This window comes from Lissotriton helveticus, chromosome 1_1 (genome assembly GCF_964261635.1).
Source record: "Lissotriton helveticus chromosome 1_1, aLisHel1.1, whole genome shotgun sequence".
NCBI lineage: Eukaryota > Metazoa > Chordata > Amphibia > Caudata > Salamandridae > Lissotriton > Lissotriton helveticus.
Genome location: NC_136057.1, coordinates 308,630,327 through 308,656,805, shown reverse-complemented (window position 1 = coordinate 308,656,805; position 26,479 = coordinate 308,630,327). Strand labels below are relative to the sequence as shown.

Here is a 26,479-nt window from a genome sequence, read left to right as displayed (position 1 = left end):
AAACTAGTCATTCCATCAATTAAAGTAGCAGTATTTTTATCTTCTAACTTTTCCAAATGGAAGTTAAAATCCCCGAGGACTGTGTAGTCTGTGCTGTTTACACTATCCTTCAGGAAAGGACTGATGCTTTCCAATAGCGAGGGTTGGGCTTTAGGCGGGCAGTATAGTAGAAGCCCTCTGAAAGTATAGTTGTTATTAATTTTTATTGAAAAGGGCAGGGTTTCGCACTCATGCAAGCCACTGCTCAACCCCCCCGTTATTTTCAAGCCTTCCCTCGTGATAATTGCGAGTCCCCCTCCTCTTTTGTTCCTTCTGTCTACTCTGATCATCTTATACTGAGCAGGTAACGCATAAAGCAGATCCGGATCCGAGGTTGCGTCCGCCCAACTTTCTGTTATGAAAGCAATATCTACTTGAAGCGTCTCTTATCAGTTCCGCTACCTCGACCCCATGTTTCACCAATGAACGTGCATTAATTAGTAATGCTTTGACCCCCACATCCCCCTTCCTGGCAAGCTTATTATTCCTACTATTTATTTTGAGGCTACTCGGTAATTCATATCTAAGCCTAAGGTTACAGTACTCACAGGATTTAGGTTCTGTCCTTAGATCCCGGAATCTATGGCTGCAAGTCCTGGGTCCCTTTCCCAACCTTAGCAATTCCTCCCGAGTGTATATTCTCGGGGTATGTGTGCTTGCTGTAACAAGGCCAGGGGTTTGGGCACTAGGCACGAATCCGGCGCGGATGGGCGCAGACAGGCTTGCCTTAGGCGCGCCATCGGCGCTCCCGCGGTGCGTGTCCGCTGCGCGCGTCCGCTGCGCGGTCGCGTAATTGCCATTTTTTATCCCCCCCGCATGAACGACTAGCGCGCTCACCCGACTCCACCCAAAATGGCGGTGCTGCGGCTGAGAGCGTCCCCTGGCAGTGAAAAAGCCCTTCAAGGCGTCAGCTCAGTGCGCGATCAGGTAATTACAGTTTCTACAAATTTCACAATTCTAACAGTGTTTTTCCATGTTTAAAATCAGCTGGGTAGTTCTTTAAAAATAATCCACATGAACCGTCAGGTTTTAAAACAATTGAAAGAAGTATTATCAATACCTAGTCTTCCTGCACGATCTCTCCCAGCTCACGCCTCAGGAGGATTGTCAGACTAAGGCAAGCCCGCTCATGACCTCCCCGCCTTCATCCCCCCACCTGAACGACTAGCGCGCTCACCCGACTCCACCCAAAATGGCGGTGCCGCGGCTGAGAGCGTCCCCTGGTAGTGAAAAAGCCCTTCAAGGCGTCAGCTCAGTGCGCGATCAGGTAATTACAGTTTCTACAAATTTCACAATTCTAACAGTGTGTTTCACGTTTAAAATCAGCTGGGTAGTTCTTTAACCATAATCCACATGAACCGTCAGGTTTTAAAACAATTGAAAGAAGTATTATCAGTACCTAGTCTTCCTGCACGATCTCTCCCGGCTCACGCCTCAGGAGGATTGTCAGACTAAGGCAAGCCCGCTCATGAACTCCCCGCCTTTATCCCCCCGCCTGAACGACTAGCGCGCTCACCCGACTCCACCAAAAATGGCAGTGCCGCGGCTGAGAGCGTCCCCTGGTAGTGAAAAAGCCCTTCAAGGCGTCAGCTCAGTGCGCGATCAGGTAATTACAGTTTCTACAAATTTCACAATTCTAACAGTGTGTTTCCACGTTTAAAATCAGCTGGGTAGTTCTTTAAAAATATTCCACATGAACCGTCAGGTTTTAAAACAATTGAAAGAAGTAGTATCAATACCTAGTCTTCCTGCACGATCTCTCCCGGCTCACGCCTCAGGAGGATTGTCAGACTAAGGCAAGCCCGCTCATGACCTCCCCGCCTTTATCCCACGCCTGAACGACTTGCACGCTCACCCGACTCCACCCAAAATGGCGGTGGCGCGGCTGAGAGCGTCCCCTGGTAGTGAAAAAGCCCTTCAAGGCGTCAGCTCAGTGCGCGATCAGGTAATTACAGTTTCTACAAATTTCACAATTTAACAGTGTGTTTCCACGTTTAAGATCAGCTGGGTAGTTCTTTAAAAATAATCCACATGAACCGTCAGGTTTTAAATCAATTGAAAGAAGTATTATCAATACCTAGTCTTCCTGCACGATCTCTCCCGGCTCATACCTTAGGAGGATTGTCGGACATATGACTTTATCTGTTGATGTTGGAATGTTAAAATCATATGTGCAGAAAACAGTGCACCTTGTCTCAATTCAAGGGGGCCACAGATCACAGATGACTAAGCAGTATTACAGAGGTCAACCAAGAGTGACGCCTAAGTGGCGACTCATCACTATACAGTATCTTATTATACCTAACTTGCGAGCTATCTTTTAATCGACCACCACAGTAGTCTCCCCTTACAGGTGCTCCCGACTCCTTTCCAATTAGATATTGTTGATACAGTCCCCAAAAGCCCTTGGACTATTCTGAGGTGAGAGCAACTCTTTATATACATCTGATTGGGTGTTGCAGTATAACATGTTAATATGCCATTCCTTAATTAGAGGTATTGGACCTTTGGCCCAGCACATAGCTACCTTACGCCTAGCAAGCAACAAACCCATCGCTACTAATTTCCTTCCACTACACACTATCTCCTTATCATAGCTCCGCATTCCAACCTGTGGGCTAGGATCTAAGTGCAGCCCAATGATTGCGCTCAGTTCAGAAAAGACCCTCCCCCAGAATGCCATGATGTCTGGGCATTGCCATGCCACATTAAAGACCCGGCGTCCCGGAGCCCATACTGGAATAGTCTTTTTGGAGTGTGAGTGTTGATATATTTGAAATGTATTAAGCAGTGTCGGCCATTCAGGGATACACACTTTTTCCTTTCACATCAATAAACCCAGCATTTGCCGTCAATAATCAAATCTAGATCTCTTTGCCAGTTTTGCCTGGCCTTGTGAAGTTGTGCCTTCCTAGGTTCCTGCGCAGTGAAATGAAGCCTGGATATTAATTTTGCGGGTGTATCTGTTCGTATAATATATGTAAGTGCAGGCATTGCATTGGACTCCTGCATATCGTCACCCAGTAGAGGACATTGTTGTTCCCTCAATAAATTCATGGCGAACCTTACTCACCCTTGTGGGCTTCTTTACAACAGGCAACTTTTGATGTTTGAATTTAAGCGGCTCTGCCTGAGTCGCAAAGGAGCCTCGCTGCACGTGTGCAGTCCTGCAGCAGCGCCAACCGACGCTGCAGCGTAAAGGAAGGGTGAAGCCTTTGATGGATACTATTCAGCAATACATGCAGTCTCGCTGTGCCCCACGACCCACTTGGGATTAATTTAGTCTTATTCTTCAACAAGAGTCAGGCGACTCACTGGAGAAGAAAACAAAGCACTACAAGTACCAGCGTGCCACCAGTCCGGTGGCCACGCCCTGAGAGGCGAGAAACTTGCATATAATTCAGTGCCGAGTTAAAAGTGATGACTCTTGCGGAAGCGAAGCTCACAGCCCAAGATGAAGTGCTGAACTGCACGAAACGCGTCGGCTGAAATTTTATGAAAGTGAGGCTTTCTGGACTCAATGGACATTGCTGTCCCCTCAATAAATTCATGGCGAACCTTACTCAACCTTGTGGGCTTCTTTACAACAGGCAACTTTTGATGTTTGAATATATATATATATATACTAGGCGAAGGAGGTTCTTGTGATATATATATATATATATATATATATATATATATATATATATATATATATATATATATATATATATATATATATATATATATACACATCCCAGTACTCCATCCACCTCCGAGGAGAAAATGGCACGTACACATGATTGGCATGTATGAGGCTAGTTTATTATATTTAGGTCTCCCTCGACCCCGCAGTAAAAGAGAGACGCGTTTCGCCTGCGCAGCAATATATATATATATTTATATACACATGTATAATTATGTCAAAAGTACCAAAAGTAATGTTTGCAAGTAGTGTTTGCAAATTCATACAAATCTGGGATCTGCACCAGTGCAATGCATATTTCTGTTGTAAAAAATCTTGTCGTTCTTGTTTGTCTTTTAACCTGCTATTCATAACTGTAGATATAATTTATATAATCATAGTGGTAACAAGATTATCTATGGTTAATACATGGCTAATAAATGATGACCATGATTGACCTTTGTTTTGGCATGCACTTGACTCGGTTATTTTTTCCAGCCATTTTATCAGTTCCAGATCAGCCTTGTGTATCCAGAATTAACCAAAGTGCTGCGACAACAATAGTTACCTGGAATGGTGTTGTCTAGAACAAAACCAAGGACTCCTCCCACTAACATGCCAGAAGACAGAAGCACCTGGATCACTTGGTCCAGCTGGGATATCCCTGCAAAGCACAGAAAGGGAAGAGCATCAATTGAGCATCATGTCTATATGATTTGAATTCTTCATATAGATCTTCTATTGCACTCATAGCTTTTGCTTCAAATCGTAGAGTTGTAAAGTGTGGCTTTGCCCTTAAAGAATGTAAGACACTGACATGTAACAAAGGGACCAAGGATAAATTACAGAAATGCAGTTAGCATTAGCACCTATTGTGTCCCCCGCCCCTGGGGTACCTAGATATTGCAGAAAATGCTTAAACCAGAATACCTCTGTCAAACGTGTATAGAATGTCTTTCAATTTCACCAACCTATGATCTAGAATCAATTTCTAAAACGTAAGCCATATTCTTTCCTGAAAAGTTGTTGACATATTGTGTGGAGTTTTCTTGCAATTCACATTTGCAAGGTCATTTACACTGCTATTGTGCATATGCACCCCGTTTCTTTGCATTTAGAATTTTCAATTACCAGTTGGTAAAATCTGTGATTAAATGTCAGTTAAAATGGGAACTAACACAATTGGCACTCTACTCTTACGAGGCCACCTTTCACAACAAGGGGAGGGGCATGTAACAGCAGCCTCACGCCCACCCCAATACCAGACCCTCAGACTCTTTCCAGACTCCGCCTCTCCCATAGCGACCACCACTGGCATCACCCCAAATGGGGCCGCACTCCAGAGGCACAACTAGAGACAAATTTCTGAGGAGTGGGGCTAATAAAAATTTTGAGGGAGGGATCTAATTCTTCCAGCAATAGGCAGAGTAGAGATGTAGGGGCCATGTAAATGGTCTACAAATCTCCAGGAGAAGACTATTTTCCTGCAGGTTTTTATAAATGGACTGGGACAGAAACAGTTGATACTTTATTTACTACATTTCAAGAGGCGGTTCAAACTCAGTCACTTTGTCCTATTTTTAGCAGAGCGTTGATTGAGTTATTCCCAAGCCTGGTAAAGACCCACTTGTGTCTATTAGTTACTGACCTTTGTCCCTCATAAACAGTGATGTAAAGATTTTAGCAAGTATTTTTGCGGCACGTTTACGTAAAGTCATTCCCTCTCTCATACAGCAGTCACAGGTTGGTTTTGTCCCAGGCCGGTCTTCCAGGAACCATCTCCGTACCCTGGCTCATACTTTGTGGTCTGCAAATAAGATGACGGAAAATACTTTGGCTTTCTCATTGATGCAGAAAAAGCATTCAACCGCATTGACTGGAAATATCTTTTTGTAGCCATGAAACGTTTTGGCCTAGGTGACCAATTTATCTCTAAAGTTCGTCTCTTATATGACAGCCGAAGTCAACTGTGGTGGATTTTTATCTATCCCTTTCCCATTAAGCGAGGTACCTGACAAGGATGCCCACTTTCCCCCTTTTATTCTTACTAGCAATTGAGCCTCTTGCTTAACTCATTTGGCATTCACCTCATGTACAAGGTAGACATATAGCAGGAGGCACTTCTAAATTATACTTGTATGCTGATGATATTGTGCTCACGTTAAAAGATCTCCCTTACTCTCTGCCAGCTTTACTTAACCCCTTCACCGCTGGGGTAATTTCTCCACGGCACGGGGGGAGGTGGGGCCGCGGCGCCTCGGTGCTCGTGACGAGCCCAGCTGATCATGAGGCAGAGTTGAGCTGTGCTCATGATGAGCTGGGCTCGTCACGATTCCGCCCACTGATTGATTCTCCCACACAGGCGGGGAATCAATTGCGCGTGGGAGTGCCGCAGCAGTTATGACGAGCCTAGCTCGTCATGAGCACAGCTCCACTGTGCCTCATGACGAGCTGAGCTCGTCATAAGCATGGATGTGGTTAAGATCATTGATGGTTTTGCGACTCATTCTGGTTACAAAGTGAACTGGGATAAAAGTGAGGCTCTTCCGATTTGTCCTGGAATCACTAAAACATCAATCGATGGTTTCCCCTTTTGTTGGAAATCATCCCAATTAAAATATTTGGGAGTCTTGGGTAATAAAGGCTTATCAAATATGATCACAGATAATATTACACCCCTTATATAACACAAATGGAAACTGACTTTGCAAAACGGTCTCTTATGGGTCTCTCTATGTGGGGAAGGGTACAAGCAGTGAGGATGGTTACCTTACTTCGCTTTAGCTATATACTTGGAATGCTCACACTTCTTGTTACTTTGTCTACATTTCGCTGAGTGGATGGTTACCTTACCTCGCTTTTGCTATGTACTTGTAATGCTCCCACTTCTTGTTCCTTTTTCTACGCTTTGCAGAGTGGATGCCCGAATTCAATCTTTTGTTTGGGTATCTTCAAAGACTCATCTAGCTGCTTCTAATTTATTGGCTTGTCAATCTTATGGTGGTTTGGGATTACCATCCTTAGAACATTATTCTTTAGCTTTACATCTTTCAAGGCTTGTTTACTTACTTCCGGCTGCAACAGATCCTTCACAGTGGATCAGAACATTCCATACTTGATCGAAGTGATGTTCTAGATTTCCTTTATGGACTTCATCTTCCACGGTCCTCTCCCCCGCATCCACTAATGCAAGCTACTTATCAAACATGACAACGTGCACATCGAATCCCCCTAGTTGGCCACCGATTACACCTTAAAGCACAAAATGTGCACACATGCATATTTCAGGGGTGCATCAGGGTGTCCTTTTGTTACCCTTACAACCTTGAAATTGCAATCTCAATTTGCGATTCTCTAATTGGTAATCGCAAATTGAGAATGTCTTCACATTCATTCCTATGGGCCTCCTAGCCCATAGGAATTAATGGGAAGGTATTCCTTATTTGCGAATCTCAATTTGAAATTCGCAAATAAGGAATATGTAGGATTTGCAACATTTTTTGCAAATCCTACATACATTGCATTTTGTGATTCTCTAATTGCGATTCGCTAAATATCGCAATTTGAGAATCGCAAAACTCTTTTTTTATACATATAAATCACACTCCTCTTACCCCTTCTATTATTTTATTACATGATTTTAGAAGTCTACTTACTATTACACACCTGCAACATCGTCTTTTACATACTGCACTCTCCACAGCTAAAAACTGTATGCTGCAGGGCACATAATATTATTCCATTGATCACGAGTCTAAATAGTGAAACGATAATATGGTCTTACCTTCCACTGTCACTGTATTGGCGATCGGCCATTTTTAAGATGGTGTCTCTGCCCAAATTCTATACAGACTACAAAATTTCCCCTATACCATCCCACAATTCTAGTTTGCGCAAGTAAATTCCATACAAAATAAATTTCTTTGGATCGGAGGGGCGAGCAGGGTCGCACTCCACACCTGCGCACAGTCTACGTATTGTGGGGGTATTGCTGCATCGGAAATATTTTCCTATTATGTAGCTTCTCACGTATTAATAATAAACAAATGGTGGTATAACTCCTCAACTGACCTGACAGATGGGGTGGTACGGTACACTAACCCAAACAACTCCATTATGGCAAGGCACATACTTTTGCCTGGTTGCGACCCTGGAGTGATTCAGCGGGAGGGACCTGGTGGGACTATTGACCCTGGAAGATGTGATGCGGGGCACTACATTGAAATCCTTTCAACAATTACAGGCTGAGTATCAACTACATAGGACACAATTCTACAAATATCTCTAATTCCGCCATGCTTTGACCCCTTTGATTCATGCCCTTGAAACCCTTACAGAGTTTCACCCTCTTGAGGGCCGCCTACTGATGGGGGATTTGGGCCTACATAAAATTGGGCAAATATACCAGACATTGACAACCCACACACGGACGACACTGGATAAGGGGCGACAAGCGTGGCAAGCTTATATCCCGGACTTGACAGATGACGACTGGGCAGAAGCCATTGCCAGTCCCCGTGGCGCTGCAGTGTCCACACGATACCACCTTATACAGTACAAATACCTACACCATGCATACTACAAACGAATCCGACTTTGGAAGATGGGTGTTATCCAGTTCCCTACATGTTTACGATGCAAAAGGGAGGATGGGACATTTTTACATACAGTCTGGAGCTGCAGTGCATTGCAGCCCTTTTGGCGTGGGGTATCATCATACTTAAGCGAGGAACTCTCATGGGAACTCCTACACAATCCACGACTCTTCCTCCTACACAGTACAGAAGACATTGGGGGAAATAAATACAAGCAACATTTATTGTTCTTAGCCCTCATTATTGCCAAGCGCGATATTGCCCAGCTGTGGAAGGGGACTTCTCGCAGGCCTTGCAATCGTTCAAAAATGTCGGTACTCCTGCTGTATCCTATTTCCTACAGGTCTTTGTAGGGACAACCAAATAAAATTTGTTATAAAAAAAAACTGTAGTCTGCGACACTGGAAATCATCTAGTCCCCCTACACAGGAAGAATGGATGGTAGCAATGATTCAAACTGCTTCTCATGAACATATTATTTATAGATTACAGGATCAAGATGAAATTTTTCAGCAAGTTTAATCTCACTTTCTTTACAACCCTTGAATTCTTTTCTTTCCACTCTTATCATACGATATAGCCTTATATTCTAATACTTCTTTAATTTATATATATTCATTTACATATATTTATAGATTATTATTTATCAAATGTTTGTGTATTCATTTAGGTTCTCTCTGTTACCTTTTCCCTTTTCTACTCTACAAAACTTATATCACTTATTTTCTAATATATATACTAACATTATTTTCTTCCTTTGCTCTATAATTTTATATAACTTATCTATTACTTATTGCTTATTATTCTATTTGATTTATTGTTACTTTGTATGAACACAAGTTATTTCAGAATATTGAATACATATTCTTCTTTCTATGTTTGTTAATTTCTTTTAATCAATAAATAAATATGAATAAAAACAAATAAATGGTCTTTTAAAGACCTGTGAAGTACTCGGGTGCATCTGCAATAAGACGGACGCCAAACCAGCCAGCCCACAGCAGCTTAAAAACTGTCTGTATGTGTGCCCCGGAAGCTGAAGCCTTATGAGCCCTATGGGCATTGCGCTCCTGCCCCAGCCCCTCCGAATGCGACGAGGGGCTAATGAGTCTTCTATATCTTACAGACATCACACCTGCCAAATCAGACAATGCCACCGTGTGACACAAGATATCGGCTCCCATCACACTGCCTTAGGGGTGGCTTTGTCATTAGGGCAGAGGAGCGTTGCTTCAACGCTTTATCGCAGTACGAGGAGAAACTTAAAATGTTATTTTAAATACCATTTCATGTTTCTGCTTATCGCTCTGCGAGAGAGCAGAAGGAAGGTATGCCTGGTTGGGGCGGGCAGGAGGGTTTGTCTGGTTGATGCGGGTCCGGGAGGAGTGGCTTGCCCACTGTTGTGGGCTGCATGCAGCCTACATATAGGAAATGGCCTCCCTACAAGCGCCCAGCTGGGCGCTGTACACACCAATCACGACGCTGCCATTGCAGCGTTGTGATTGGCTCAGGGGAGGGGAAGGGGGATGCATGCTTTCTGTTCCAGGAAACTGCTTGCGCGGGAACCGTCACCCCGGCCAGGAATGGAGGCAGCGCGGGACCCTGTAAGGTAAGTTTTTTGTATTTATTATTCTCATGTTGTGATGCAAATCCCAGTTATCTCCTTACAAAGTGTTCCTCCCGGATCTAATTGTGAGATACTGTTTTTAGATCGCGCACTGCGTAGGTACAACAAAGAATTCAAGTGAATCTTTACTTAGGATGTGCGGGTACACAATGAAACCCGCCAGCTGATGAATAGTAAAGATAGTAATGCTATTAATTGTACCTAGTGCTTCATGCTAGAGCCTGCCAGCTTCCAGGCAATACAGGTGATACTATTACCCCACACAATGATGCTGAGTTTAAAAATAACAGAATAATGTCATTATTTTTATTTTAAATCTAATTTTCACTATGACTATTTTATACTCACCAGTCTCCATGACGCGCGCATTTTCATTCACCCAGTTGGGGACAGTAAGTCCAGAGAAAATGGCAAATCCAACTATAAATATATTTCTTGAGGAATTCATATCTGCAAACTGGGACAGAGAAACAATGAGCATGAGCATGCATCTGTCTACAATCATCCATCTATCAATAAATTGACAGAAATGCTCCTGCATCTGTACACATATACACAGACAGGAGTATGCACATGCAAAATAAAATACCACAGAGATTGAGTTACTCCGACAGAGAGTATTAAGTTAAACACATGCAAATAAATATACACGCCCTAATATATCAAAACGTACTTTGAGAACAAAAAAGCCAATGCAACTCAAATGTAAACAATTCTAAAATTCATTGATTGCTCATTAAATACTTATGTAGCGCAGACTAACTCCTACCAGCAACACAGATCTGCTTTACAGAACCTAACAAGCATGACAAACAACCAAGCAGCAATATTCTGATACCAATGGAACATAAACGACATACACCGATCACACACAATAGCACAGGCACACTCCTAGACTACTCTCCTACACTGAATGATAAGTTAGGGAGTTCCAGCACAGCAGGAGATTGTTGCTGCTTTTGGCATGCTTGGTGACTCCACGTACAGGCAGTTTATTCCCTATGGACCTGGAAACATGGCATGTGCATTTCTTGATGTAGTATTCTGTTGTGTATAATGGTGTAAAATTGTAATGTAACACAACATTTCGACACCAATATTCACCTGGAAGTTATAGAAGAGGGCAGGCAGAAACCTCTGACTTGTAGTGCCTCCCTTGGCTGGCACACAAGGAGTCCCCAAAGAGGTAAATTACTGACCATTTGAGGGCAAGTATAGAGAGCATGTGTAGTGGTTACTTCTTCCCTCACTCTAACTGTACATTGACTTGCACAATCCTTCTTAGTTTTCAGCTGCGGAACCTTGTCTATGTACCACCGGATGAGGTTGTTTATCTACTGGTTGAAGTTAGCACAAAGATCTCAGATTTAGACTTCAGAATTGCCACCTTTCTGCCGTGATCTGTTTGCAGTAGCCTGGAACTATTGTAGGCTTTTTTAACTGTCCTGCTCGATACTGTTGCCATTGGAGCAGCGTTTTTTTAATAAATTGCTAACATCGTTTTTACTGTGTGTTTTAGTTGTTGCCCTCTTATTAGGCGCTTACCTGCACTTTAAAATCTTTTACTGCATCTCGCCACTTTGGTGAGAATAGAAATTCGTTCTCCCTCCCCGGCGCCATCTTGGGTGTAGGGACCCGTGTTTTGGGGCACTTCAGGTGTTGCGCTCTAGTTGCTTGGCCTCCAGCACTTGCCTGCCTATTTAGAGTCGGCACGGCTTGCGCGCGGTCACTGAGACTTCAGAATTGCCACCTTTCTGCCGTGATCTGTTTGCAGTAGCCTGGAACTATTGTAGGCTTTTTTAACTGCCCTGCTCGATACTGTTGCCATTGGAGCAGCGTTTTTTAATAAATTGCTAACATCGTTTTTACTGTGTGTTTTAGTTGTTGCCCTCTTATTAGGCGCTTACCTGCACTTTAAAATCTTTTACTGCATCTCGCCTGTTAGAAATGGGATCCCTGGCTGGCCAGGGCTTGCGCCAAAGTCAGTCAGAGACCACCACTCTAAGTCAGGGCAAGGGAGTTACACGCCAAGATAACCCCTGCTCACCCCCTTGGTAAAATGACACGAGCAGTAAGGCTAAACTCGGAGGCAATGTGAGTTAAGTGTTTGCGCGCGCACCCAGCAACAACACCCAAGGCCCACCACAAAGGAAACTCCACACAAGGTTATGTATAAAAATAGCCTTTGTATTACACCAAAACACATTAGATAGAAACACACACTTTACAATGTGCCAACAGGCACGGGCAGAATTTACAGGGGATTATGTACAGGACAGGGCTGCATGGACCACTGTCAGGAATATGCACTTGTAGATTTTAAAATAATAATCACTGTAGGGCAAAAATGAAACATAGAGCACACAACCAGTAACTACTGGTAACAGGTAAGTACCACCTACACAACCCTAACCACCTTAGGAGAATGTCACGCAGGGAACCAGGGCCTCACTAGGATCACCTGTACTAGACAGAACCACCACCTAAGTATCACTATACGTTTAGGGGTATAGGCATAAGAACATTACACATGATGCATCACAACATTCAGAGGTGTAGGGAAAAACACATGACGCATAGAACACATTCAGCGGTGTAGATAAAACCCATGAGGCATAAACCACATTCAGCAGAGTAGGAAAGCAACTTTGTACATGATGCATCAAAACACATTCAGAGGTACCAGAACACAGGGTGCGCAAAACATACAACACATAGTACATTTCCTAGCACCCTAAGAAGCACATAAATCACATCAAGGTCCAGGCTGCGACATGCGCTAATACCTAAACTTAGCAGCTGCCCACTACTTGCTGGGCAGCTGGGGACAGGAACAGTGTCATGCCTCAAGCCCCCTCCTACCACACTGTCCCTTTAAGCGTGCCCTATTTAGGACTCCTCGACCGATGGAGCGATGCTTCACGTTCTTGCGTCTAGCTCCGTTGGGTCTGTTTCCGTCTTGTTTCCTGTTGGCCTGACTTCCGTTCCTTTGTCCTTCCGTCTCTTTCCTCAGAGAGAGCCTCCCGGCCCCCGTGTTCCGTATGGGCGCCGGCTCTCGCTCTCTCTCTCCCAGCAGTTTGCGAGGGTGTTGTCCTTCAGCGCTTGCCTTTGAATACTGATTGTTCGCAAGCCTTTTGTGAGCAATTCCCCCCCTTCCTTTGGGAGTCTCGCCCGGCGGCCGGGTTTTCTCCGCCTTCCGGTGGGACTCAACCTCCGTGTTTTCATTCCTGTTTGCTCCGCCTATCAGCCGGGCTTGTTCTCCGCTGACGGGCCGGGCTGCCCTTTTCCATTTTACCTCACTGAAGTTGCTTCGCCCGGCGGCCGGTCTTGGTATCCGCTGCCCGGCTGGGTTTTCTTTGGTGCCATTATTTAGTTAGTTAGTTAGTTAGTGTCCTCATTCCCATTAGTGTTTCTCCTGCCCTTTCCCTGTTCCTATTTTACTTTGGGATACCTATTTACCTGTGGATTTCCACGTATTTGGATGTTGAATCTTGCGTGGACCAGAGTGGATTTGGCTACTTCTACACGTCTCAGAATCACGGTAACAGCGCATTTTGCGCTGCACATATATTGGTTAAAATACATACGTGCTGAAGTGTTGAATACATGTTTTGTTTCATAGATGTTTGTACGGCTACCAGGAGTATTGGCACCAGAGTCAGGACATTCCCTCTGGCTATTGGAAGTGTATCTCGAGCGCTATACAAAAACCAGAGTGAGCAGTGTAACTAGTCACATTGTATTGCACTACGTGTATGGAGGCATACAGTACTTACTGACGTTCTGTCATCTTTACTACAGCTCCAGACGAGTTCCTTACAAAAGATTCCTCCATATCCATTCAGTGACATTTCAGATAATCCTGGGTATGGAAGGTTAATATGTATAAAAGTGATAGTGATTGTTGAAACGTGTTATAGTCTGTCTCGAGTAATTACTTCCTTTGTATTACAGCCTACTTGTTGCCAAGCACTCAAGAGAAGTTGTCAAACATCCAGTCTGCAGACTTGCCCCAACCTTTCCTTGTTTTGTCTCCCTGTTTTCCCCTGGCGTGCCTTTCGTGCTCTAGTGTTCGATAGAGTCGGAAGGCCGCAGGGGAAGGCTGCGGACTATTCTTCGGATTCCTGGCGCTCCTGCGGAATCATCTTGTATCCTTTACAAACAGGGCCTAAACGCTGCAGCTGGCACTAAGTGCTGCGCAGCTGGGGAAGGCCAAGAAGGGGCGAAGGAGTGCGCCTCACTCCTGAGTCCCGAGAACACATGTCCCTAGAAAGGAAAACCTAAACGGTGCAGCTGCCCACTACTTGCTGGGCAGCTGGAAAGGATCACTGCGACAGGGCTCTCTCTCACTAGCCCTTTGGACCAAAGACTGCGCCATAGGTTGGAACCCCCTGGCTCTATAACTCCATGATGCACTCACAGGCTGTCATAATGAACCTGTGCATTTGAGCCCTCTGGCTCTATGAATAAACTGGGGCCTCAGAGCCACGGGCTCTAAACACAACACTGCCCCCGGGAGCCTCGCGGGCTCTAAAGAAAGGCTGCCAACGCGGGGGAGCGACCTGCTGCCAACCGGGCCGGCTCTACCCCGTGAAATGCCCCCTGTGATCGTTGGAGTCCCCTCTCTGGGGACTCGGACCAACAATGGCACCGGGAGTCCCTCGTGGACTCTGAGGACATGAAATGCGGCAACATGGGGGAGTCCCGCTCGGGGGACTCAAAGAACAATGCCCCGCTAAAAGGTGGAGCCTCTCAGGCTCTACACAAAATGCCCCAGGGCGTAGGAGCGGCCCGCTGACATCCGGGGCCGCTCTGAGAAGGGCAAGGGGCACCACTCGGGGGCCCCTTCACTTGGATTGGCCCATCGCTAGGGCCGGCCCGCCACTGCGGGCCCGCTGTGCACCATGGCCTCCCCCCCGCTCCAGCCGTCCCAGCTTACCGGCTCTCGGTGGGGGAAGGCTTCTTTCTTGGGCGGCGGTAGCGCTCGGCGGGGCTCTCTCCTCATGGGAGCCCCGCCTTCACAATGCGCCCGCTCTTCACCCGGTCCCCCATCTCGGGACCGGGACTTCAGTGTTGAGCCGCAAGGCTCCGGGTTAACTTCTTTTCCGGGGCTCCCTCCTGGAAATGGGAGCCCCGCAGCATTCAGCGGGTGTCTCTGGCGGCCCCGGGACTCTCCTCCGCTCACGGGAGCCCCGGACGGCCATCGTTCCTGCCGGCCTCTCTCCGGCCAGCGCGCGGGGCTTCCCCCTTTCACCGCAAGCCCGCAGTATCATGGCCGCACTTCCTCTTCCGTCCTGAGGCCCCGCCCACAACCAGGCAGGCCGCGGGTGGCGGCAAAGCGGTGATTGTCGGGCAGAAAGGAGGGGTGGGTATCCTCGGTACAAAAAATAAAATTTAGAAGCGAGGTGGGCACTCGCTAGGGAGCACATAAACGGGGTGGACACCCGTAATTTAGGAACAAACAAATAAAGGGGCAGAATGCAGGGTGGGCACCTGCGAGGGGCACACAAGGAGGGGGGGGAATCCCCAGGCAGGGGCTGCAGCGCCGAGCTGCTCAGCCCCCAGGCTCACCCTCCTCCAGAAAAATCAGGCCACAGTGCGCCCATAGAAATAAAAAGTCCAGCACTCCCCAAAGCGCTGTAAATCAAGTCCAGGGACAAATAGAGGGAGCCCATACAGCTCCTAACCAGGAAAAGTCCATCAGGTGTCCAGGGGCTGGGCAGGGCCCAGGGAGGCAAGCCTTCCCTTGGGCCCCAGCAGCAGCACGCCCCTGGTAGATTCAAGTTGGAGAACAAGAACATTTTGTAAGGGGACACAGCCCCTTTTTATACAGTGAATTCCTTTGTCTCAGGGTGCAGGGTGGGGGAAAAACCAGTCGCAGCTGGTTTTGGAGCACTGTGATGTGCTCAACCACCCTTTCCTTTCACTGGCCAGGCTAGGGACATTAGACGCACCACAGGGGGAGGAGCCAGCATTGTGTGGGGAACGCCCAGCCCTATTCAGGTCCCAGGTGCACCACTCCCTCACATCACACATGCTAATCTCAACACTCACCACCGGGGCAGATCCATCATAACTCATGGAGCCTGGCACACCAGCCAGCTCCAGCCAATCACAAGCCAGCACTTCACTGCACAGACAGGCACACTTCTAGAAGTGGCACTTCCATATTAGACACAAACACGCTGCACGCATCATTGCGCAGCATTCAATCACATGAGTCCACACATACCAGACTCGAGCCTGCACACCCCACGCATCAGGAACTACCAGGGACACATACATTCCCTATGCATGCCTATGGGAGGGCAGGCCTATCTCACCACACGCACTCAGAGTGCGCACGCACTTTCCACTGGGACACAGTGAAAGTGCGCAGAAACCAAGAATCACCATCCCGAGGTCACATATAGAAAGCAAAAAGTTCAGGGGTGAACCTGCCAGAAGGGCCAAGTCCAACATCGCCACTTTGGTGAGAATAGAAATTCGTTCTCCCTCCCCAGCGCCATCTCGGGTGTAGGGACCCGTGTTTTGGGGCACTTCCGGGGTGGCGCTCTAGTTGCTTGGCCTCCAGCAGTTGCCTGCCTATTTAATCAGGCATATGCAAGCGCCCAGCGCGCGCGCGCCAGAGGCAAGCCCGTCTGCGCCGGGATGCCGGCAGACGCCAGACATGCTGGCGGTGCACAGGTAGGGGCGCTGAGCTATAGTAGGGAACATCTGTTGTCCATTGGGTTGCGCTGTGTATCGTGTGGTGCATACTAAGGGGCTGTGGAGGTAGGCCCTCTGCGTTGCCCTACCTGCAGTGACCGGGTTTGTTCTCTAGGGCCCGTTACCTCTCCCCGGTCTAACATGAAAATGTTACTCTTGAATGTTCGTTCGTTAGTAAAACATTATATGGAGGTCTACGACCTTATTGAGAATGAGTCGCCTGATGTACTTTTTCTCACCGAAACTTGGTTGACAGATTTCTCTGTGGCTGAACCTGGGCTCGCACTTCCTCTGGGGTTTAGTATTTTAACCCCTAATATGGAGTCAAGAGGCAGATTTTTAAAGCCTGCTATGGCTGCACCTTTGTAAAGGAGGAGGTGGCTGGGTGTGAATGCGCCCGTTTTGCCATCTCCTTTAATGCTCATTCCTCCATCGCTGGTCTATTAGTGTATCGCCCTCCTGGGGCCATCGGTGACTTTATGGCAGCCATTATTGATGCCGCTGGTCCGCTGGCGTTAAAGGCATCTAATTTCTGCCTGATTGGGGTGGACCTTAATTTGCATTTTGACCACCCTAATGACCCCGATATCAGCAGATTGCTTGCTGATCTCGCTGCCTGTCAATTAATACAGTCAGTAGTGGGTCCTACCCACTCAGCCGGGCATTTACTCGATCCGGTGTTTTCCAACATCCCTTCTCTTCTGGTGGGGACTCCTAGCCCGATGGGGTGGACTGATCATTTTTTGGTCACCTTCTTTGTTCCCCTTGGCACGGTCACACCTAGAATGAGCCTTAAGGCCACTCTTAGACGGTGCTGGCATAAACTGAATATAAAAGATCTTTGTTCCATTCTGACATCCTCATGCCCTATTTTTGACACTGACCCCGAGCATGCTTATAACACCTTTTGTACCTGGATACTCCAGGCTCTAGACTCCCTGATTCCAGCCAAATGGTCAAAGGGCCGCTGTTCTAAGTCTAATCCCTGGTTTGATAACTCCTTGGCTGCCTTATGCAGTTTTTGCAAAAAGCTTGAACGCGCTTGGAGAAAGGCATATGATCCTGGGGCAAAAAAACTTTATCAGGAAGCGATTAAACGCTATCACAAGGCTATACATCAGGCCCGCTCGGCCTTTCTCACTAAGGAGATTAAGGCCAGTAACAATCCTGTTAAAAGCATTTTTAAAATACTCCATGATTTCAAAACCCGGAAAGATCCCGTCTCAGTATGCATTAAGTCTGAGTGACAATCTGAGGAGTTGGCTACTTTCTTTGTTCAAAAGGTCGAGACCATCTATAAATCCTTTTCTGCTGCCCCTACGGACTCTGCTCCCATTATTACTCGTCTACCCACTTCTTGTTTAGCTGTTATCCCTCCTATGTCCCATGATGGTTTTTTTACACTGAGTAAGAGGGTCAAATCGGGTTCCCTCTATTGATCCTATGAAACCTGGTCAATTTAGGGATGCGTTATCTGTACTACTGTCACCTATATGCCAGATTATAAATTCTTCCTTTTCTTCAGCTGTAGTGCCCATTTCTTGGAAAACTGCGAGGGTGGTCCCCTTGCTGAAAAAATCTACTCTGGACCCTGCTAAGCCAGAAAATGGTCGCCCTATATCCCTGCTACCTTGGGTCGCTAAAATCGCTGAAGCCCACGTTAATAGTACTCTTTCTGGCCACCTGAGCCAGATTGGCACTTTAGATCGCTCCCAGAGTGGATTCCGCCCGGGCCATAGCACTGAGACCGCACTCATAGCAGTGTGTGAACATCTCCGTACCATCTTGGATGAGGGACAGACTGCGGCTCTCATCCTGCTTGATCTTAGTGTGGCGTTCAACACTGTCTCCCATAAGATCCTCTTGCGCCGCCTAGAAGAGGTGGGGGTGGGTGGCACGGCCCTGGAGTGGTTCCGCTCATTTTTATCGGGCAGGTCATTTCAGGTTGCGGCCCCCCCCTTCCTCTCCCATGCTCATGCCATCGAGCAGGGGGTTCCTCAGGGCTCGGCCTTAAACCCGGTCCTGTTTAACCTCTATGTGCAACCTCTGACTGCGGTAGCAAGAGCCCACGGTTTGACTGTGATTTCGTACGCTGACGACACTCAGCTGGTGGTGGCCCTCTCTGAAGACCACTCTCGGGATGCTGCGCAATTTCAGGCTGGCCTTGCTGCGGTTGCACAGTGGATGACCTCTAATTGCTTGCAACTCAATGCGAGCAAATCAGAGGTGCTGTTGGTGGGGAAGGATAAGGGACTATGGAGCATACATTGGTGCCGGACTCTATGGGAGGTGCCCCCACCCCTAAGTTGGCTGTGAAAAACTTGGGGGTCTGGTTCGACACCAAGCTGGACTTTCAAGAGCATACCAAGAAGATCGCGGGCTCGTGTTCTGGTCTCCTCCGTGGTCTATGATCTTTGCTTGGCTTCTTTGATTTTCCCACCCGGCAGCTGATAGTCCAAGCAACCATTTTATCCAGGCTGGACTACGCTAACTCCCTTTTATTGGGAGCCTATAAGGCGGAAGTTACGCGTCTGTTAAGGGTGCAGAATGCTGCTGCCCGAGTCCTTCTGCGGCTCCCTAGAACGTGCTCTGCGACAGGTGCCCTACAACGTCTGCACTGGCTGCCTGTACCCCGTAGGATTGAGTTTAAGGCACTTTGTTTAACCTTTAAAATCTTGAAAAGGTCGTCTCCGGAGATCCTGTCTAATCTGTTGCTTCCCTATGTACCTACCCGCCAGCTGCGTTCGGCCGAGCACTTTCTTGCCAGGGTTCCCCAGGTGAAGCGGCTTAGAGCTTGGGGTCGGTCCTTTCGGTATCTGGCGGCTAAACTATGGAACTCCCTGCCTGTGCAGACTCGCCGTCTTGATTGCCTTCTATCCTTCCGTAAAGCGATTAAAACGTATCTATTTTCCAGGGTCTAGCCTTTCTTCTAGGACCTAGCTTCTGTACTCTGCTGGCATGTCTACTAGCGCCGGGACGCCTCTTCTATGAAGCATCTGTTGCGCTATATAAATGTTCCAAATAAATAAATCCAAATTCAATGAAATTCCTGAGAACCCGCTGAACTACACTATTTCCTGTACCAAGAGGAAAAAGGTGAATCACTGGAAAACAGGCTATCATTTGCATGCATGAATGCTAATAGCTTCCCTGACTTCAACACCAGTCCTCGATGCCCGTGTTGTTCTCTCAGCCAGTAGGAGCTCAATGGCTACCACAAACAACAGAGCGGGCATCCCTGCCTACTCTCTCTGGAACTGGGAAGAGGGTCCGATATCAAAGAGGATTGTGGTTCTGGCTAAAAGATCCTTCTATAACAGGTAAATCAATCTCAGCATGTGAGCCCTCACATTAACATGCCGAAGGACCACTATTACAAAAGGCCACTCCAGGTAATCAAAGGCTTTCTTGGCAAATAAAAAGACCAGGGCTCCGCTTTGGCTTCCATCAGCATCATGATCTCTTTTGCAATTATCTTAGCTAGCATTTTTCTATAGATGTTTAATAAAGGAAGAGGCCTGTAGGACTGGTATCTCTCAGCATCCTAGCCAGGCTTGGGCAATGTTTTAATATTTGTTTCCCTAAGCAGCGGTGGAAGTATTCCCTTCCCAGTGCTTCACTGTAGGGCAGAAAGCTAGAATATTACAAATAGATTTATAAAACTCTGTCATTAGGCTGTCTGTTCCTGGGGCTTTGCTTCCAGCCAGATTATTGAAGGTGGCAAGAATCCCCACTCTGATCATGGACTAGTTGTCCATGATGATCTTCTATCTAAGCAATAACAATCCCCTCAAGGTGTTATTGTAGATGGATGCAGGCGTGGTGCCGCTTAAGGCATAAAGCTGTACATACAATGCAGTGAAAACACCCAGTACATCACAACTGTCTATAGCCAAACCCCAATTTCCCTACCTAGCCTATGTGACTATATCCTGGCTTTTATCTCTGCAGAGCAGCAAGGCCAAAGTATTTTGCCTTCAATCAATCAATCGGGAAATTTGTAGAGCGCACTACTCACCCGTGAGGGTCTCAAGGCACTGGGGGGGGGGTGCTGCTAAACCACTCGAATAGCCAGGTCTTGAGTAGCCTCCTGAAGGTTAGTAGGTCTTGGGTCTGCCGTAGGAGGATGGGGAGGGTGTTCCAGGTCTTGGCAGCGAGGTAGGAGAACGATCTGCTGCCAGAGGTTGCTCTTCAGATGCGGGGGACGGTAGCGAGTGCACGGTAGGCGGAGAGGAGATGGCGGGTTGGGGTGTAGAAGGTGAGTCGTCTGTTGAGGTATGCTGGTCCGGTGTCGTGGAGTGCCTTGTGTGCATGGGTGAGGAGCTTGTAGGTGATTCTCTTGTTTACGGGCAGCCAGTGCAGGTCTTTCAGGTGGGGTGTGATGTGGCTGTGTAGAGGGATGCCGAGGATCATGCGGGCAGAGGCGTTCTGTATGCGTTGCAGTCGTTTCAGCAGTTTGACCGGGGCCCACGCGTAGAGGGCATTTCCGTAGTCCAGCCTGCTGCTGACGAGGGCCTGGGTGACCATTCTTCTTGTGTCGTGGGGATCCACCTGTAGATCCTGCGAAGCATGCGGAGGGTGCTGAAGAAGGTGGATGAGATGGCGTTGACTTGCTTGGTCATGGAGAGCGTTGAGTCGAGGATAAACCCCAGGTTTCGTGTGTGGTCGGTGGGTGTCAGTGCTGCTCCCAGGGTGGTCGGCCACCATGAATCATCCCAGGCAGAGGGGGTGGAGCCGAGGATGAGGACCTCCGTCTTGTCAGAGTTCAGCTTCAGACGGCTGTTCTTCATCCATTCGCCGTTGGCTTTCATTCCTTTGTGGAGGTTGGTTTTGGCGGTAAGGGGGTCCTTGATGAGGGATAGGATCAGCTGTGTGTCCTCGGCGTAGGAGATAATGTTGAGGTTGTGCAGTCTGGCGACGTGGGCGAGCGGGGCCATGTAGATGTTGAACAATGTCCGGCTGAGGGTTGATCCTTGGTGTACGCCGCAGATGATCTTGGAGACTTCGGAACGGAAAGGGGGAGGCTGATGCTCTGGGTTCTTCCGAAGAGGGAGGAGGTGGTCCATTCCAGAGCCTTGTCTTGGATCCCTGCATTGTGGAGGCGTGTATGTAGGGTGCGGTGGCAGACCATGTCGAAGGCGGCTGATAGGTCCAGGAGGATGAGGGCCGCAGTTTCGCCGTTGTCCAGCAGGACCCTGTTGTCATCGGTGGCGGCGATGAGGGCAGTTTCGGTGCTGTGCTTGCTGTGGAACCCGGACTGGGACGGGTCCAGGATGTTGTTCTCCTCGAGGTAGCGGGTCAGCTGTTTGTTGACGGTTTTCTCGATGTCCTTCACCGGAAACAGGAGCAGGGAGATGGGCTGTACGTTCTTGAGGTCCCTCGGATCTGCCTTGGGTTTCTTGAGCAAGGCGTTGATCTTGGCGTACTTCCAGCTCTCTGGGAAGGTCGCGGTCTCGAAGGAGATGTTGATGGCCTTGCGGAGATGGGGTGCGATGGTGGCGCTGGCTTTGTTGAAGATGTGGTGTGGGCAAGGGTCTGACGGAGAGCCGGAGTGGATGGTGTTCATGATTTTGATGGTGTCATCGTTGTTGATGTTAGTCCAGGTGAGGAGGGGGTCACTGTGGGTGGTGGCCGTGGGGTCTGAGGTGTCGCTGGCTGTCGTGGCGGTCTGGTTGTCGAAGCTGTCGTGGATGTCTGCGATCATGCGATGGAAGAAGGTGGCAAGGGAGTTGCACAGGTCTTGCGATGGTGGGATGTCGTTGGTGTTGGAGCTGGGGTTGGAGAGTTCCTTAAAAATGTTAAAGGGCTCTTTGCTGTTGTGTGCATTGTTGTTGAAGCGGTTCTTGAAGGAAGTCCTTTTAGCGGATCTGATGAGGTGATGGTGTTGGTGCATGGCGTTCTTGTGGGTTACGTGGTTCTCCGGTGTCTGTTCGTGGTGCCATTTCTTCTCTAGTTTTCTGCAGGTCTGTTTGGAAGTCTGGAGGTCCGCGGAGATCCAGCTGTCATTCTTGTTGGTGCGTCTGTTGGAGGGTTTCTTGTTCGGGGCGAGAGTGTTGGTGCAGTCGTTGATCCAGCGCCTGAGGTTGCTGGCGCCGGTGGGGTCGGCGGGTGGGCTTCGGGCGAGGACGGTGTTTAGCTGGCCTTTGGTGATTGTGCTCCAGCTGCTGCAGGGGATCTGTTGGGTGCGGTGGTGCGTGGTGGGTTTCCAGAAGGTGAAGTGGATGCAGCGATGGTCGGTCCAGTGGAGTTCGGTGGTGTGGCTGAAGGAGAGGTGGGAGCTTGCGGAGAAGATGGGGTCGAGCGTGTGGCCGGCAGAGTTGGTGGGCGTTGTGACGAGCTGTCTGAGGTTGGTGAGGTTGTCGATCAGGGTGGTGGAGTTGGTGTTGTTGTTGTTCTCGAGGTGGAAGTCCAGGTCTCCGAGGAAGATGTAGGCCGTGGAGGCGAGGGTGTGCATGCTGACGAAGTCGGCGATGGAGTCGCTGAACTGAGGCCGGGGTCCGAGGGGTCTGTAGGTCAGAGTTCCTCTGAGGGTGGTTTGGGATCAGTGTGGCTTTAAGTAAGTGTGGCTTACTTTAAGTAATGTAGGTAAGATTAAACCTATTCACAAAATAAGGAATCACAAAAATTGTGATTCCTTATTTTACGATTGCATTTAAGGAGTCGCAAATTGCGATTTCTTAAATGCAATGTAAGTAGCACTAAAGAAAGTGCACTTTAGCATTAAGGAATCACTTATTACCACCAACTCGAAGTTGGTGGTAATTAGCGATAACCTTTAAAAAAACACTTTTTTGCCTTTTGAAAAGTGCCATGTGGCACACATTCATGCCCTTAGGGCATTTATGTGTGCCACATGTGCACACATGCACATTTCAGGGGTGCAACAGGGTGTCCTTTTGGAACCCTTGCACCTCGCAAATTGCGGGCGCAAATCCTATTCATTCCTATGGGCCACTTGGGATGGTATTCCTTGATTGCGAATCTCAATGTGCGATTCGCAATCAGGGAATATTAAGGAATCGCAAATATTTTTGTGATTCCTACCTACATTCAATTTTGCGAGTCCTTAGTAGCGATTCAGTAAATATCCCAAATAAGGACTAGCAAAATTTAATTTATCTACATCTGGCCCTAAATAACTACCCTCTGAGTCAGCATATTTCTCAGTAAGTATGATGTCAATCATTTTGCAGATTAGCATAAACACCCCTCTGGAATAGGAGCTAAAAGATAAAAATAACCTGTCCAACCCCCATTTTGCAGCAAAGGTCGTCTGTTTCTTGGATCTAGCTGCATAGTCTGTAGCATCACCAGGTCTATACAAGGCTTATCTACTTATGTTACCCCCTTTCTGGCCTTTTGTGAATTAGAGAACCCGAGGACTTTGTGTCAGAACTGAGCACCTCCTCTTAATAATTCACTAGAGTAACTCTTTCACCATACAAAACATCCAGCCATTTGTAAAGTTATTGATTAGCATTTCCAAGTGCAATTTACTATCACCAGAAACCAGACGTGGTCTCCACTGTCCGTACATAAGTTACATTAATAAAACATATTTAGAACACTGCACCTTGTAGCATAACTTTGAGCCCCTTCCGACAACCGATCAAGGTAATGCATCTCGCACTTACACAGCCCCCAACTTATCCCCACATATACTACTCTCAAGGAGCTTGTAAACGGTCCATACATCATATCAGTTGCACGTCATACACTTGCAAACAAAACAGCCAGACATGATATCAGATACCAGTATGTCTGATGAATGTCAAGGTGGGATGTATGCATTGCCTTTAACAAAAACATAGCAACAAATCACTCCCATTCGCACCCACACTGATATCCCCAACTTACCGGGAAACTAACTCCAAGAACTTGTAACAGAAACCACATCTCAAAATGAATTGTGTGTGGTGTACACATGTGGGCTTACAGTGCTGGCCACCTCTATCTCTGTAAATGTATTTTACTTACGTAAATGCATAATGTTTAAAGAATGTGACTAACTAATTCAGCTAGGCAAGACAGATGGTTCATCCAGGCCATCAACGTCTGAGGACACCGCCACAAGGAAAGGATCAAAACAATTCCACCTTAGATGGAGGCAAGCATCTCTGTTACCTCCTACCGGGTCACTCTGGTATCCTCTACTCCAGCGTCACTCCACATCCCTGGTGTTAATTGTCGGCTTGTCTGCATGTTGACCCTTTATGGGCACACTGGAGGGTATTGTTCTGCTCTGCAGTTCTTCTTGTTTCTTGATGAATTTGGGAGCTTCCTTCACATCTGTGATTATGTGTGTCTTATCATACCATTTAAAATGTTGTTTGGTTGGGTAGAATACAAAGTGTTTCACTTTCTTAGCTCTCCAACATCTTTCCACATCCAGGAATTTACCTCAGGTCTCTTGGACCACTGTAGAAAAGTACAGATGTATATTTCCAATTCCAAATCTTTATTTCGATCACATGATCATAAAAGATGTACAAAATTTACCACATCAGTTAATTATCCGGAATATCAATATATCATTAATATAAAGTGCGTTAATAATTAAAACAAATTAATAAAAATTAATAAAAAGAGGTGCCAGTTACTCAAGGGATGAAAGTTTGTCAAGAGTCTCCGACCCCTTTATCAGTCCGTTGCGAACATACCACATTGCGGTTACATATTTTGCTATAGCTAACACAATTGGCGGGGATAGATGTATATTTATCATGGATCCTTGAAATTGGAGGGGATCCTTCTTCCTGGCATGTTGGAGAACACTATCTCTATCACAATAATTTAATAGGGGGGCTAATATTGGCCCTGGAGGGGCTACTGGTGGCAGTCTCAGTGGCTATGAGAAATGTGCTCTTTCAACCAGGCTCTGCGAGGTGGGTGAGAAGCGAGGTGGATGGCATCTAAGAGATGAAGGATAGTGCAGGCGACAGGCTTTTGAGTGCTACGCTCTGAACAGAAACTGTGCACTGATTAGATTCTATGGGATTTGACATTCAGAAGACAAGGAAATTGTTAAATCCACCATCCAGGGGAAGGGAAGAGAGAGGACAGACATTTATGAGATGTGACTGTAATTGGACCTTCACGAGTTTGCAATTGGAAATTAGTCACACCATTCCTATAGATAGAGTAACACGCGTGAGTCTCCTGACCAGGAACTCTACAGCTGTAATGAAGAAAATGGTGTGCATAGCATGAACAACAATTATAAATGAAAGGGTTAGGGATGTAACATAGGCCCCTGCAGCCCCTGCGATGCTGGGGGCCCTAACCCTGCAGGGGACCCCCAATCATTGAAGAGGGGCCTATTCAGTCCAAGGTCAATGAATATCTGTGGGATATGGGTGACTTGGGAGCCCCTCAATACATTCTGTTGGGGGGGGGGCACCATTTTGCGTTACGCCACTGGCTATGCCCATATAAGCGTGACACCCTTGTCTACTACTTTGTGGAGCCCCACTGGTGGTCTTAGTTACCTCCACTCCAATATTTGTCTTGTCCCTAGGGAGGAGATAAGGAAGAAAAGGGAGACTGTGGATATCCAGAACTCTGGTGACTGAGATAAATGGTGCGCAGATCGGTGAAATGAGAACCTTGTAACAGTGCTAAAAGGGAAATGTTGAAAAGAGGAGACAGTAGCAATAAGGTAATTATTTTTCAGGGTTGAACACAGGAATAAGTATATGAGGAATAACATTTTTCTTTAAATGATGTCTGAATATAGCTTTATATCAGATGTGTTAAGGTGTGTTTTTTAATTGGAAGTACAAAAATTTGAAAATTTGACAGTCATTCCGACCAAGGATAGCACATACGGTTAGGCACCAAATGTCA

At 47.1% G+C, this 26,479-nt stretch overlaps 1 protein-coding gene across 2 annotated transcripts in view; it reads right to left on the bottom strand.

The window, feature by feature from the left end:
* Positions 1-26,479, bottom strand: part of LOC144799842 (solute carrier family 23 member 2-like) — a 533,849-nt gene that overhangs the window by 19,743 nt on the left and 487,627 nt on the right. For both annotated transcript variants that reach the window (XM_078671540.1, XM_078671460.1), the window contains exons 10-11: positions 10,274-10,382; positions 4,272-4,367 (exon numbers count right to left, since the gene is read on the bottom strand). In XM_078671540.1, coding sequence (XP_078527666.1) covers positions 4,272-4,367; positions 10,274-10,382 — 205 coding nt within the window. The remainder of the gene's footprint in view (positions 1-4,271; positions 4,368-10,273; positions 10,383-26,479) is intronic.